At 25.9% G+C, this 18018-nt stretch overlaps 1 protein-coding gene and 1 long non-coding RNA gene across 2 annotated transcripts in view; one reads left to right on the forward strand and one right to left on the reverse strand.

Moving 5' to 3' along the window:
• Positions 1–18018, reverse strand: part of LOC114130544 (uncharacterized) — a 489967-nt gene that overhangs the window by 37467 nt on the left and 434482 nt on the right. The window contains exon 5 of the mRNA XM_050206770.1: positions 6554–6778. Within this exon, the coding sequence (XP_050062727.1) occupies positions 6554–6778 (225 nt within the window). The remainder of the gene's footprint in view (positions 1–6553; positions 6779–18018) is intronic.
• Positions 4472–6635, forward strand: LOC126552154 (uncharacterized). The gene is made up of 4 exons (XR_007605991.1): positions 4472–4563; positions 5138–5179; positions 5256–5297; positions 6537–6635. It is a non-coding gene; the product is annotated as an uncharacterized LOC126552154 (long non-coding RNA).

The raw sequence follows: 18018 nt of genomic DNA on the forward strand, positions 1-18018 counted from the left end.
ATTTATATTTATAATAGTATATTTAAATGTTTAGGGGATTACAAAGAATATATTTTAATTTAATACAGAGAAACATGATGTTGATCAAATATTCATAAAGTATTTAAATTTAAAATGATTGCATTAAAAAGTTTACTTAGGTGATGTAAAAAAAAAACAATAACAATTATGTATTACCTTTCTCTGAAATGTCTTTAGCAATTGCGATGTAGATCAGAAATAAAATAATGGTATGGCCTCAAGGAAATTGAAAAGTCGAGTACCAACTATATAAATAAATTACATTTCAGTTTAACTAGAGTACAAGCATTTTATTATTTTTATTTTTATAACAATGATTGGTTGTAAAGATATTTTTCCTCAAATCTTGTCTATATTTTTCGAGTTAAAATAATATTTCAGTAATTATTTTTCCTTTAATATAATTTTATTTTTAAGAGTTATTATAGATGGTAAAAAATAATTAATTTTATAAATAGCAGTTTTTCATTATTTCACTTCGTTCGACTAATAGTGTCATTTCAAAACGACGTGACGTAACGTGAAGGGTTTAACAGTAATTTATACTAACTGAATGGGAAACGATGGATAATTATTTTTTAATTACAAGTTTATTCATCGAAATGTATGTATACAATTTATACTTAAATCTGATTTTGAAAGTATAACCAAATTTATCAAGTTTAATAAACATATAAATTAATGACCCACCATATGTTTATTATTGTAATAAAAATCTAAGTTACGATTTTGATTTTCGTAAAATATAACACGCACAACAACTTCAGATACGATATACCAAATAATAATTATAAGATAACATATCGAGCTTAAATCAAATCTCGTATATTGTTTTAAATTACTATATTGACGATTAAATTATAATACACGTCATATTATTATTGTTATAATGTACATTCATTTATAATTTTTGATAACTGAAAAGTCGAAACAAAACAAATGAAATATAATTTTAGTGGGTGGTACAGTGCATAATGAGTTCATAAACCATTGGTGTTCTATTGTTCTACAGAATGGGCGAATCGAGATCTTAAAATGGTAAACATTAATGATGATATTATTTCTGTATAATATTTAATATTTATAATGGTATTTTGTTTTAAGCCAAACAACTGAAATCTATGAATAACAATGGTCGTTTATATTCATTTCAAATGTGTTTTTATTTTTAGTTTGTTTTTTTCAGCACACAGTTGAGCAAGTATTATATTGGAGTTTTAAATTATAATGAGGTTTTTATCATAAACTAAAAATATTTTGAGCTATATAAAAATGTAAGTTTCGTATACTGACATTATCGGATAAAAAATGGACACAGATGCGTCTATATTTTAATTAAATTAAAATAATGTGTATACGAATTATTATCCATACATTTGGTGAGATTCAGAAAAAAAAAGTACTTAAGTATGAATATTAAGTAGATTTATGAATACAGTTTTAGAAATACGCTCAACCTTTTTTAAAATCCTAGTAATAGTAACTTATGAAGTGACCTGCATTACATTTTCAAGTCTTGGCTATTAATATTAAAATTTTTATGACTTCTTAACTACAAAGTGAATTGCAAATTATTGCAGTGTTAAGGAATTTTGTCGAAATTCTAACTTTAAAAGTATATTAAAAAATATCGTGGTTACACATGTTTGATATTTTTCAATTGCTATGAAAGCAGTTTATAAGAAATTTTCTGATAGATTTTTTAGCTTTTTTGATCAAATTTATTTATGAAAAATATAAATATCTAGGTATAAATAGATCAAATAGAATTAAAATATATTTTAAATTATACTACTATAGAAAATTCTTATAAACACATTTGTTAAACATTTCAAGTAGGTATCTTCAAATGTAATTTTTTAAGTTAGGCAAAAAATAAAAAATTGGATTTGCGTAAGAATGTATTTTTATTACTTATGGTGTATTATGGTTTTGCTGATTTCTATGAAAACTAAAGCATTTTTACAGTTTCAAAAGGCGATAAAACAAAAAAAAAAAAAAAAACAAATAAATATATACTCATTATTATAAATTCGATACAATTGATCGCTACACTCAGAATTAAAAAAACCGACTTTTTTAGTATCATTCTAGAATTTAAAAAAAATATGCAAGTAGGAACTTAAGTTTGTACTATAATGATTACGTATATATATATTTTATATACATGATTTTCATATAATTATTAATGTTCTCTATTAAGCAATTATATAAAAACTGAAAAAACAAAAAAAAAAAACAAAACAATGACTAGCACACATAAGTTTCTACTTTAGAATTCGTACAAACATTTCAAACATAATACGTCTTAACAATTCTTCTGAATTCAAAATGTTAAACTTTTAAAAAGAAACAGATCTTTATTGTGTATTTGACTTTGCTGACTAAAACAATGCAGATACTTCGTATATTTAAACTACCTACCCAAATCAAATAAAACGACTATAGTATCTATATGCCGATGTAGAAGTATGTATTATATACATATATTTCACCTTATATGAAATGTAAATTGTATATGTACAATGTACATAATAAACAAGGCGCAAATAATATGTATTAATAAAACATTTATGTTGAGAATGAATGGTAAAACATACCCGAGTACGATTGAAAAGTGCTTGAATTAAATTTATAAATTGTGTCGATGATGATATTGAACATTTATATTAGATATTTTGTTTTTATTTATTTATTCAAATTATTGATAAATAAATAACAGTTTGAATTAAAAGTTTTAAATTCACGTTTGGATTTTGAATGTACATAATATGTACGCTTTGAGTTTTTGATTTTAAATGTATAAAATATTGTGAACATAACATCGTGGATGAAAAATAATAAAAATATTAAATATAAATATCCTCATATAATATTAAATATCCTGTATATTTGAAATTTAAAAAAAATATATTATGAAAGATTAATTTCACTACAGATTTAATTACGATGATATGATATCATTAAAGGACATGGCACTGAATAATTGGTTTAAAGTAAAGATTCAGTAATTTATTTTTTATTTTAGATTCTGAACGAAAAGATTTTACAATGATGTGTGTTTTTTTTTTTGTGTCTGTGACCTGTGTATAGCATAACTAGTAGAAATAATGCTTCAATTTCAAACGTCGGGGGTTGTTTTCGATGGCAAAGTGAATACCCTTGGTGCATTATATAGGTCAAAAATAAACATTTTCCAACAGTTTTAAAAAAAATCGAATTTATATAACTTAAAAACTAATTACTGTAAATACCTGAAATGTTCACCAAATGTTTATATTAGAGTTATATACAATATATACAATTAAATATTCAAAATATTTTGACTTTTTTGAGCTATTTATAGATCACTGAGATTTTTCTGAGAATTTTTTTTTGAAGTATCGATAAAAAACTTTTAAATGGCCAGAAAAACTTGAAAACTTAACACAAAGTTCTTTATGAGTTGTTTTTATTGTAGCTAAAAAATTCAAAAATTGTTTGCCAAAATTTTTTTTATAAGCATTTATAGTTCAATTTTTTACGAAACATGTCAAATCACTAAAATTTGCAAATAATTTTGTAGTTGAAAAATCATAACATTTTTAGTGTTTGAATTAATTAAAGTTAAAAAGTTCAACACTAAGTTTTTCATAAATTTTCCTTCAAATAGCTATAGAGAAAACTCGAAATACCTTATTATTAAAAATTGTAGTGCGTTTAAATTTCAAATGTTTACAAAATCGCATAACGATAACGATTTATCTTCAAACGAAATTAAATATTTGTTACAACTCAAAAGTATAAGTCTTAGATACTTGAACATTTTACCAGTTATTTTGATTAGCATTTTATTTACACGATTTAATTTTCAAAATATTTCGCTTATTTTAATGCTATTTATAGGAATTTAAAATATTTGTTTTTTTTTATGAATATCGAGAAAAACATTTTTTCCGAGTCAAAATACTTGAAAATTAAATACAAAATTCCTCATAAATTATTCTTATAGTGATTAAAAAATTATAAGAATACATAGGCACAATTTTTTTTTTTTTTTTTATTAGCATTTGAAGTTCAAATATTGATAAAAATTTGTCATTTTTTCAGTAACCACTGGAAATTATATCCTAGGATGACAAAATTATCTTCGTTCAAAATCGTTTTTCGTATACAATGATACCTATCATTGGATTCAAATTTAACACTTTTAAAATATATCATTGTGATTCACACGGCACCTAATGTACAGAAGAGTGGTGCCCACTTATCCGCTTTTTTATTTTTATTAATATACCATCAAATCTGATATAAGTTATAAGATAAAGGTGCATAAATTTACATTTATTAACATTCAAAAATAAATAATTTCTACTACACCACCAAAGTAAGTTATTAATAATAATCCTTAATATATATTGGTTTTTTAATCTGGCCACAAAATCGAATAACTATATACTTAAAAATAAATAACAATACAACATATTAAATTACCTATTATACTACTATAACATTTAGTAGATCATTGACAGTCAGCATTTTTAATTCGAGGAAAAGCAGTTTGTAAGTACAAATTAATTTATTATTTTTATGTAATAATAATATAATGCTACTTGTTCTGAAATCGTAATATAACAAATATAACACATGTTGTAATATAGGTACTACGTCGTAGGATATTTAGTATTTACTAAATATAATACATGAAGGAATTACGTCGTAAAATTTACCGACCAAGCACTTGAGTAAATATAAATAGTAAACCTAGTGTGGGCTGGGAACTAGTTATCACTAAAAGCAAGGGCAATAATTACAATATTACACACAATAGATTAGCAACAACTCAACAGCGCCCTCGAAAAAAAATGTATCAAGCTTTGAAATTTAAGGATTTAGGCATTAAATTAAATTTTTCTCCTCACGCAGATATGATTAAAAATAAAGCTATGCATAATTTTGGCTTTCTTAAGCTCATTTGTGGCTTATTTATGGATCTTATTACCTCAAAAATTGTTAACTCATCCCTTATTTGTTCGTAACGTGTAATAAATTATTAAATAAATTCACAAAAATATTGATAAATTAAATTAAGTAGATAATATAAGCATTTATATGATTTCTTTCTTTTAATATTTAGAAAATATTAGAAAAATTAAATGAAGATGTTGAAGATCAGCGAGTAAGATTCTAGAATTCTAATTTTCTACCTTTTTAATATAAACATTAATATGATTTATTTATTTTTTATATTTCAGAAAATATTGAAAAATGTAATAGAAGACGTTAGAGATAAGCGGGTAAGGTTCTAGATTTCTCAGTAGTATACATTTGTATGTTCACAACACTTTTCACCAGCTAGATTTTAAAAGTTTAAGGAGGAATTTCCCCCTCTTTAAATATTTAATATCATTATATCATACAATAAGATATGACGAGATTTAGAAAAATCAAAAAGCGTTCAGTTTACTGCTCGTTCAGTCCCTAATGAAGTATTGATTTCAGCTTACTTAATTCCAATTATTATTGTTTACCTAAGACATTTCTACGTAAACATGTTATTTACTTAAACATTAACATAATGTAATGCAATTTTAATAACGCACCTTATAACGTTTTGTTAAAGTATGTACTTCTCATATTTTAAATATTTGAAAAACAATTTATTGAGTTTTAAGAACAATTGAAAAAGCTGATATTGGTTAGGTAGCTATACCGTGGTATTTTCATAATTAATTATCGTCGACATTCACAGGTAATTATTAATGAATAAAACAATTTAAATCGAACATTTTAATTCAATGTAAACATATTACGTAAATTTGTTATATAAGCATAAATAATAAGACTATTTAGTTCAAAATTTGTATTTTGGAAAAAGAAGGTAAAATATTTCTAACGAGAGTGAACGTCTTGTTTATTTTTCTTAATGTGTATTTAAATTTTGATCATCAAGAGTTTGATAAAAAGTTGGTTTGTATGTAAATTAATTTGAGTTTTAATGTATAAAATTTAATTACAGACAATCGAATTCAAATTACGTACATTAAAAATAGGGTGATGGGGGGGGGGGGGGGGGGTAAAGAAATAGCAACATACTTAGGATGCTCCAAACTACAAAGGTAGGTATGGTACTTAAAGATGTTAACACATCAAAAATAATAAATAACTAAACTAATAATACTCCGAATAAAACATTTTTTTTTTTTTTTTACTTTAACGATTTTCATAGTAAATGAGACATCGACATAAATTCTGGGCAATGACATTTTGTTATTAAATTATAAAGAAGCTATCATAAACATTTTCAATAAATTGAAATTCAATCCGATATCAAAAACTAGTTTTAGTTAGTCAATAAATTCATCAAATGTAACTTATTAAGTTAAATAGTTAAAAGCAAGGTACCTTAATGATCTAATTTAGATTCAGTTAATCTATCTAATAAATATTTACCATTGATATAATTAATTGCCTAGGCTATAATATGCCTAATAACAATAATAATATTACGGAATTATCAAATATATTATTATCAGTGGATGAGTGTACTTACGGTACATTTCGATTGTGACGCTGGCACTAACGGGGGCAGACAAGTTGCTATTGGAAGCTTGACAAGTGTACACGGCTCCCTGGTCGTATCGGCCTAGTGCTTCGATAGTCATTTCGTTTTGTTTCACTGTTGATGATGACGCCGTGAATTGTCCGGAAATCCCTTCATTTCCGGTGTCCATCAACGTTTCTCCACGCCACCATCTGACTTTCGGTTCCGGGCGACCTGTGGCATATAATAATCGCATATTAATAATTATTATATAGTACAATATAGAGTTATTTTATTTTAATAAAAAATGAATTGATCATAATCGTTATAAATGATTTAATAACAATTTCAAAAGTCTTAGTCATAGATAAATTGACCTTTTATAGTATATAATATACCTATACATATAGTATGAATGAGAGGGTAATTACCCAATATCAAGTAGTATCAGAATTAAGTATAGTTGCAGATAAGACGCCTCGTAAAATAATTCTAAACTAGGATATTAATATAAAGCTTTATTTAATCATTACTTTTATTAGTGAAATTTCTCAGATTACAATTAAATCTTTATAGAAATATTTTGATACAATTGCTAAAATATGTCGGTTTCATGGCATAGGACTAAAAAGTGCATTGTTACAACTGATTTTAGCTATTTGTAATATAGGTATAAGTATTATTGCAATTTATGTTTAATGACTTAACTTAATAAAATAGTGTTACATTTTATAGAAAAGTACATTTTCTTTGCGGTCATATTTAGTAACAATAATATTTCAAAATATTTACATGGATTTTATTTATTAGGAATGTTTTTTGATATGCATACACTAAATAATAAATATTATTGATCACATCAATTCAAATAATTTGCACCAGGGCGATCGGATGACTAAATTCAAAAACCATTTATTTCAACTAACAAATTCTATAAACGTATTGACAAAATCAAACTAATAATAAATGTACAACAGTTAATTTCATTATATTTTTAAGAAAACATAAGAAGAGATATAGTATTATTATAGAAACACATTTTAACTGAAAGCAGCAATACCAAAATAAATTTAAATTTTCTAGATAAACCTATCAATTGTTGAACAATCATATTCAAACAAATTCTACCATTATACAATTCATAAATTCCATCCAACTGCGAAATCAAATTTTAGTAAATATTTGATTAAAATCATAAAAATAATATATATGCTTTGTTTCTATATAAATATCATCATATTTAATATATATCTTATCTAATAGTCAAACAAAATGTAAAAATATATTATACTGTTTCTGAATTCAATTTAAATAAAATCTTTTTAGTTTAAAAATAAAATAAAAATAATTTCAAGTAAATAATCATATTTAAATAATCGTGTTTAAATCTGATAACAGGTGACCTATATTTTCTCTCAAGTAAAATAACTAATTACTTTTCAGTATAAAATATCTCAAACAACTTCCATATGCGGAATTGTGGAAGATAATATGAAATCATTGTACAGTATTAAAATTATATTTCACAAAACATAGTCTCTTACATTTAAATAAATCATAGTTGGTCAGACCAACTTAAAAATAGTTGTAAATTAAAAAGATAATAATAATGTTTTGCTTTTCACGTATTAGCTATAACGATCCTTCTCTATAAAATTTTAATAATTTATGCCAAATGTGTATAGTTAAGTGACATTCAATATTATGTGCTAAATTGTAAATTTACTATAGGTAAGAGATTTGACGGGGATTTTAAATAATTGTATACCTACTGATTATACATTTTTATTTTATTTGTATTGAATAAATAAAACAAAAATATTTTTTGAAATACAATAGGTAAAATACAATAACTATTAATATATAATATACGTAATTACTAATCAGTAATCATAAAAAAGGAGGAAAAAAACAAATACGTGTTAATTAATCATTATGAAATAATATCTTTAAAGATATTTTTTTTTTCAAATACGTAACAGACTAGGCTAGAAATGCAATAAGATAAACAGTACATAGTACCTACATGTACTATATGATGACATTGTGTACTACATATACTGATGTATTATATTTTGTCGAAAAAAATAAAAACTGAAAATAAATAATAGTATTTGGTATAATTTTAAATATTAATAATTAATAACACAATACGAAATAATTGATGCAAATTTGATACAAAAGTATGACATTCATGATTTAACATAATATATTAATTTGTATGCTATTGTTTCGTATAAAAATAGAACTATTTAATAAATTGAAAAGCATTTATTTTTTTAATCAATTAATTATTATTTTTTTTTTTTAAGTATAAAAATACTGTTTTATAATAATAATTGATACGTAGTAATTTAATGTAAACTTTACGCGTTTTAACATAATATATAAAAAAATAACATTATAAATAATTTAAAAATTTTAATCTGTCCATAAATGGATTACGTAAAAAATACAACATTGAGTTATTTGATACACTTAAAAGTCTAATTTATTAAATAACTATGTTTTATTAATGAACTTTAACTAGTTATTCAAAACTGTTTAGCTTACTATTATTAATGAACCAATTTATATTTTAAAAGTCAGTTTTAAACATTTAAAATCCAGTTTTGTTTTGTTTTAATAATTAATTGTTGTTTTAAATGAGTTTTAACAAGTTTAATATGTTCAAAAGTAGGTACATTAAAAAACAAACAAATGAAATATTAATAATCTCAAACGAAGAAATTTCAACTTATTAAATTTATTATTGGAACATTTGTTTGATTTAATTTCAAAACTCAAGATTAAATATTGATTTACAAATGTGAAATAATAAACAGATAAATAAGTACGTTTTGGTTGAATAACAATGTATTATATGGATGGAGAATTTAATTTCAATGAAATTACGTTAAATTTACTATAATTTAAAATAAAATGGTAAAATTTAAATATGTATAATTTGGTATGAATGTTATCTTATATACTAGTTTTTTAATATATTAGGTACAGAAAAAAATAACTGTTATTATAATATTCGAAATATAACCTTAAATAATATTTAATAATAATATTTGCTTGTAAGTACCTAGTACCTAACATTTATGAGATAACTATCGTTAACTAGTAGCTGATAAAAATATTGTAATAATCATCAAAAACCGATAATATCTCAATAACTTCACAAAATTATTTTGAATAGCAAAGAATAATTAACCAGAAAAAAAGTCAGTACAATTTTTTTTCGATACAGTCATAAAAGTAAAGTAACATTGAACAAATACAACACCCACGTCTCTACTTTATTATACGCATTGTTATTTTAATTCAAAAGTATTTATAAAATTTTCCTACTGAAAAAAATAGTTTATGAACGGGTGAAATTGATCAAATACATGTATTATTAATTATAACCATTTGATATTTTGACAAGTTTCATTAATTTCTTACACTAGGTGATAGAGAAAACGAAAGACCTACATTTTAAATAACAAGTTTTTCAATTATACTTGAGCAAAATGATTTAATCCATTTTATTAATACAAACGATCACAGTTAAGCAAATGAAATAACATAGTACACAATGTTGTTCGTTTTAATGAATAATACAGTTTATTAAAAAATAGATTTAAGCATGATCAAGGTTTTTTTTCTAAAGAAGCCACCATTTTTTCGTACACATTTGCTATGATAAAAAATGTCTAGTAACTAAATGATTACATAACATTAATTACATCGAAACACCTTTTAAGATAAACATTTTAAATTCGGTTAAATAAGCTTGTCATATTGTGTGCGTACTTGAGAAATGCTAATAAGTTGTCTGTGGATAAAGGAACAGGCGACACTGTAAAAATATGATTGAGCTAAAATTTTATAATGTATACACATAAGCTATATAAACTTGTTTTGCTAGAAATTAGAATACATATTATGATAAAAAATTTAGATTAGACAGAGAAATTTTGTATAGCTCTATATTCATACCAATATAAGGCATTTTTGCATTATTCACCTCCCTTTGTTATTTGATACGGTAGGTTCATATAGGATTTTGATCTTGCGTTTAATTTATAGAATAATATAATTCCCCACCCAAGCAATTTTGCAGCGTTATTATAAAGTAGAATATTTTTGTTTACATTTTTATCCATTTCGGTGTCGTATAAATGCAAATCGCACAAAGCATTTCGATCGTCATTAGCATATTCGAAAAGAGTAATGCCTAGGTACTTGTAAATATTCGTTATTATTTATAAAAATCAATCGTATTGAGAATTATATTAGTAGTTTAGCATTTAATATATACTACTTATTGCATTTTAATGTTATTTATCTTTGAATTTATAGTTTTTGCTAAAGAAATAAAATATATATAAACAGTTTGTTCATTTATGCAAACAAATAGCTTTTTTGTTATCCATGTAACGAAGAATATTCATGTTGAAATATTAACAATCTGAAGAAATTTATACGTTAACGTCGTTTGAAATGAGAAATTTAAAAAATATTATTCATAATAATTATTGATTCTTTATTAGAGTTAAAATAATTGAAAAGTTATAAAAACTAGAATATTTAGGCTTTTAAATGTGCTTTAAAAGTGTACTAAGTCGTGAATAGGTATGATACATGTTTAATAAAATAAAAAATAAAAAATAGTACTATTAGAAAAAACTAAATTTTCTATAATACAAGATTGTTACATATATTTTAAAAATAGATTCAAGTTAAATTTTAAATACCTCTTTGTAAAAATAATGACAAACATTAATAGGTTAGTGTTGGAATCTATCAAAATTTATCATTTTGAAAGATTATTTATTTAACGAAATATCGATTTTTAACGATTTAGTGACACTTTAATTTTCAAAAGCACCTGAGTGAAAAAATATATGAATGAAATTGTTAAAAGAATAATAACACCCAACAAAGTGGAATCAAAAACTCAAATCATGCTAAGTGGTTTAGGTGAAAGTTACTAGGGGTGCAGTGATTGCACAGTTCTTACTGGGTAAACAACAGATGTCTCAGCCTACATATTATACCACTTTTCAATTTTACCCCAAAAGTATATTGATGTTCCATGTATAATAATTCTCAGATCGTTTGATTTTCTACACCTTGTTATTTTGTTTGTGTAAGTCCAACGGTATTCCAAAAATAACAGCCATTTTGAAACGAAATCCGGTTTTATATTTATATAAAACACTGTCGCACGATTATTCAATGTTCGATGTTTTGAACTTGAGTCATGCATGGAGTCGCATGTGGAAATACATTAACGAATGATTTTTTTTGTCTTACACCGTCTCAAACATGAGAAAAAACTTACAGTGGAAATACACAAAATAAAAAACGAAAAGTTTTTTTTTTTTGTAGTTCGTAATAATATTATAATTCTTTAGGATTCTCTAGAATCGTTATTCTGTACGTTTGTACATAAATTATAATTATAAATATTGTATACAAATCATGTTTTGGACTGTCCGCCGACTTGCATGACCGTCATAGGATCAGTTTTACACATTCTCGCACGCTATACCTAATAATAATAATATATTATATTATTATATAGTTTCTCACGAAATCGATCGTTTATTGGTTCGCAACGTGCAGCAGATTACCGACGAGTAAATTATGTACATGCGCTATTACCGATATGATATATATCGCTGTTTAAGACGCGTTTTACAGAGGGGTTGAGACTGTATAATAATATACAGTCCGTTAGGGTGACAAATAACTGGAGATTTTCTGGGTTATTTACCGCCCGCGCATATTATAATATATAAACCACGCGACGATGTTATCTTATTATTATTATTATTACGATCGCGGCAGCGGCAGAGGTCGTATAACGAAAAATATACCCCTACGGGTGGGAAAAATGGACGGATCGAGGATACCGTCGATAGCATTGGCCGCATAACGAGCGTAGACATTTTTATTATTATATCTTCCGTATTTTATACATTATATGTACTGGGTGGTTTTTCCATTTTACCGTGGGGCGTGGAGATAACACAGATAGACGAAAAGAACACGACGATCATCCCTGTATAAAATATATATTATATAATATTATTTGTGTGTGTGTGAATATGACAATATATTATATACATACGAACGTGCGTTATTACTTACAATAATAATAATAATACGCCACGACCACCATCGAATCGATATCGTGGTCTTTCGGCCCGTGACAACCTGCCGAACGATGATAACGTTATATATATATTGCACGAGTAAATAATATTAGGACGTTTATACGATATAAATTATTATATTATTATTATGACTACGATGAGAAACGGTTTTCCGACGAATTTTTACCCGGCCGTGAAGGAAATTATACAATAGTTATAATATGCAGGACATTCAGGACCACGAGTTGTCGTTGTCACGTTCCTATAATATCATTACGTATACACGATCCAATTTAGATTACACAGATGTTTCGATAAACTGTACGAGTGCTACTGTAGAAGAATCGAAAATTCTCGGTGATTATGATAACAAATCGCGCCTTACCGCCTGCGCGTTAAAAGCATAATAGGCATTGCGTTCTAGAGTTGAGGTGATTTACATGTGGGAACAATTTTAATAAAAATAATTCGTGACGTTGTTTGGGGGCAAATAATTATCGTTTAACCTTTAATAATAGTTTATTTATTGATTTAAATTACCCTGAAAGCCAATGCTTTGAGTTATTGAGTGCATCGTGGTTAACATTGATGTAAGATTATAAAACTAAGTCTTTTACCTATCGTCTAATGATATGAGCTTGACGTGTTGTGTATAAACCAGTAGTAACCTGCGGTACTTTAAAGAAGATCTATAGACAAACGATTCCATATCAATATTAATTACTTAGCACCTATATTATATAAATGATTAGGTATTATTATTTAGGCCAGTTGAATGTTCAGATATTTGGCGCATAGCCTGTAGGCTGTAAGTATCTACTATAGTACTATGTATTCAATATAGCACCTATAAGTCTAATCAACACGAAATAATATTGAACGAGAGAATGATAAATTATTAATTGTTTATTAATAATCTCGAACCAAGGGCAAAAGGTTAGGTTAATATCATTAATGATTACGCTATTGGACGACATGTTGGTGAGTTAGTTGATACTTATCGGCAGTCAATGTTACCTAGTTTTAATATATTTTTGCGATATAAGTTTCAACTTGAGTTATTATTATTATTATTATTATTATTATTATTATTTTTTTTTTTGCTGATTAATATATTATATACAAACGCATTATTCGCACAACATTCATAATGTTTTTATACGATTTATAATTTAATTGGTCCATATATGTTAATTATTCAAAGGTCATATACCCATATATGTTAATTATTTAAAGGGTGTTATGTTGTAACAACAAATTTACACGGTTTAAACGAGAAACTTTTGATTTGAGATAATACACTCATATGGTTGCGGGCTACCCATTATTATTTTAACATATCAGAGGTTATGGTCGTAGTACATGAACTGTATATAATACAGTATGGAATGCAAGGAATCACCGTCAAAAGAATAATCAAAGATGTTACGGAAATAAGATACTTCGTTTTATGTGCGACTTTTGGGAAAACTACTTGCGTCGACACACGGAGAGTACAAGAGTTCTAAATATAAAACATGATACGATTTGTATCCGGTTTAGTACTCTTCGAATAAATGTTACACAGAATGTTATAAGATAAGGTCAATACGTTGTTCAAATGTTTATAAAGAGAAACTATAGACATTTATCTGTTATATAGAATCTATGCCGTAAAAGTGTAAAACATAAATGATTGTCCATTTTACATTAAATATATTGTTTTGATTTATAATATTATACAGAATATCATTTAAAAATATTTATTCTTCCGTGAAATTCAGAGACACTTGATCAGTATTATTATGTTTTCTACACTTAAGAATTTTTTTTAATGCATTTAGTAGTACTCGAGAATATTCATAACTATATTCCATGAATTTTATTCAAAACATTTATTCATGAAGTTGTACAAATCATTTGTAAGACATAGTATGCTCTTTTAAATTAAATTACCTCCTTTGATGACCAAACCAAACATATAACCACTAATTTTAATTTGATTAAATCCTATTATAAATAGTTAAATTTAAATCATCAAAGATGTTGTACAAAAGAATTCAATTCAATAAGAGTAATTACAATATTAAACCACATTTACAAGGATTTTTAAATTCATTAAAAACTTATAATAATACATGGTTAAATGGGACTTGTATTTCTACTGCTCTCGCGAATCAACGTAGTTCATTTAAAACAATTCATAGACTTTGAATATAGAAGTTTATCATTCTTTTGAACTCCGTGTAACGTATTTTCGTTAAATTGTTCAAAAACCATGATAAAACAATGCTATGCTGTTTTCGGCTGTTGATAAATTTTACTCCGTTATATTGATAATTCGAGTAATATTAATATGTGTTTGTTTTATAGAAAATTATCTTAAATGACAGGACAGTTTTACCCGAAAATATGCAATATGTGTTGAAATACTTACTATAAGCTTCCACGAATTTATAAAAAAAACTTAATTGTAACATAATACCATATCTAATAAAATAATTATACATTTTTTTGATAATGGTACAGATTGCATGACACAGGCGTATAATTAAGAACAGAAATGAACATAATTACGGTTTATTGAAACACAGTCACCTCAATGTTTTTAACTTTTTAAGTATATAATGTGTATTATACCTAAAACTATTAACTATCCATTGATACCATTGTATTTATAATTTAAGAAATCCAATTTAGTATCAACATTTTTAAGACAATTATCAAAATACAATTAGAATAACTGCTATAATATAGCTGACAGTTTTTAATAAATTCTTAAAACAAAATATGTGAAATGATTTTGTTATACGCACTGTATAAAAATGTGCCTATATTTTAAAATAAATAACGTATGTAGTGTATCGTACCATAAACCAAACAGAAGCACATAAAAGAATATTTGCACATTATTATATATTATTTTAATATATTATACGTCATTATCAGTTCTTTAAAAATAAAACTCATATATTATACCTAGTTCATAATAAATCATTACTAAATCTACGCCTTAGTTACAAACCAAAATATAAAAATTAAGTTATACATAATATTATAACAAAATCATTAAATTAGTGCGTTAAATAAATTATGTAGCAGTTAATGTAAGTATACAAGTGAAACCAATTAGGGAATATTGATGAGTATGTAAATAAATAATTTAAAAATTAATAATAATAATTTAATTCAATATGAAATTATGTGTTTGTACAAAAAAAAAATTGTAATATGATTTTTATACTAACAAGCTATCATAAAATTACATTTTTAATAAAGGCTCGAAATTATTTTTTTTTTTTTTAATTTGTAAAATGTTATATTAATTAAAATTATGAGTCGTAATAAACCACAACACTTCAAAAACGAAAAATATCTGCAATATACTAACGGAGAGTTAACCGATAAACAGCTCATCGATAAACTTCAGTTAACACAAATAAATTACATATTATTATATAAAGATACATCAGGTAACCTAAGCAGCTGTTCAACGCATGTGTGTCAGTGCACCTTTAGCTAGAGCGTAACTGACGCAAGAAATATTATTATCTCTAGGTGGTTTACGAATACCCAACAATAAGGTACACGGAAGTAGATCAGTGACAGCATAAGGTTTAGTACATCGTAGAAAACCGTAAGTCTTACGTATTGTGACAGACTAAAGTCGAGTAAATTTTCGATAAAAAACGTATTTTATCAGATTTCAAATATGCCACGTTTCCTTGCAGAGCGATCATTTTCGAATAAACTAAAGTACTTCTGTTACGGTATCTAAGTGGAAATAGTGAGAAAATGAAACATGCGATCTTCCTTTAATTCGACGTACGTTATCAACGACTTTTCTCGATTTGATACTTTAAAAATCACGTGTTGTTGACTATTTTTCAACTGTCGTGAAAAACCAAAATTAGAATCTGGGCAAGGAAGCTGTGTGTGATTCAGTATTTGTATACAACAGTAGTAATGATTTTGTTTTATTTGATAAACTTAATCTAATGAACTTTAAAACCTAATTTAGAATATTTTCTTATATATTGGTAAGTATACAAATTCAAAGGATTATCCTTTAAAGTCTAAATATCAGACTATTAATATTAGTTATATTCAAAACCTCATTCACATGTTAGTTCACTCATGCACGATTGTCGGTCTTAATATGTTTTGATCGAAATACTATAGAGCACAAATTAATTGTTCGTATCTCGACTTTTGTTTGTTATTAATTTAAATATAAATCAAGTTTCTTATATTATTGTGTAGATAATGATTCGATCCGTTTGAACATTTGGATGTTTCATCGCGCATTACCGACTCGCCATAGTAATATTATTATTGTATTCGAATACGCTACACATATTACGTTAGTGTATATTTAGAAGGTTGAAAAATAAAAATTCAGATAAATTCATTGTTATATAGTACGGGGAAGTGATCATGTCTGTTGAACCGCCACATGTATGCATGGTGCACGCAAAGAGCACACGAGTAATGAACGTTACATGCAAAAAGACTATGACGTGCAGTGTATAGAAGAATCGAATGTCTCCGGAAATTGTTGTAAAATGGTTCAGCCAGTTCTCCAGATTAGTTGAAAAATATTATTACGTTTCACAGCAATCGATTGCCAACGCTAATGTAATACACGTACACGACGTGCGAGGGTGGTGGCTAAATTTCTCGATAGCTGACGCGCGTGCGGTACAGAAATAAATATATACGAGTAGCCCGAGACGACTAAAGATTTTCATCCGGACGTCATTTTTCGATTTCTTCGAGCAAATACGTATATTACATATATACCTATTGTTATAGGCCCCCTGCGACCATATAACCCGATTTACTAGGAAACGTTCGGTCAGATCCGGTAGCCTCGGTCGGTGTACGTAATATGTCGCTAGTGTATTCGTACGAACAAAAATAATCATATTTCATTCGCTCGATTACAATGACATCGTACGTATACGCACGGCATATTGTGAAATATAGCCGGAGGGTAACGTTGAAAAGTATTTGATTCGATTTATACGAATTCGACAAAATATCGAAATAATCGATTTGTGTTGTAACGGCTCATCGTGCACGAGCTAACCGGAGGGAATAAAATATGTAAAACATTTCCACTAAAAAAAAAAAAAAAAAACACGGCGTAAGACTATAATAATTTCTAAAACCTAGAAGAGTTATAATTGGAAGTATAATATTATAATTATTTATCAGTTGAATTTTCTGTACATCACTCTAAACATGTTATTTTGGGATATTTTTCAATGTCAGAAAATTAAAAGGACCCATCACAACTAAGTGTGTAATAATTAATACATCGTACGTATTATATAAGTCAAAAATGCAAATCAT

The sequence above is a fragment of the Aphis gossypii genome, chromosome X (assembly GCF_020184175.1).
Source record: "Aphis gossypii isolate Hap1 chromosome X, ASM2018417v2, whole genome shotgun sequence".
NCBI classification, from domain to species: Eukaryota; Metazoa; Arthropoda; class Insecta; order Hemiptera; family Aphididae; genus Aphis; species Aphis gossypii.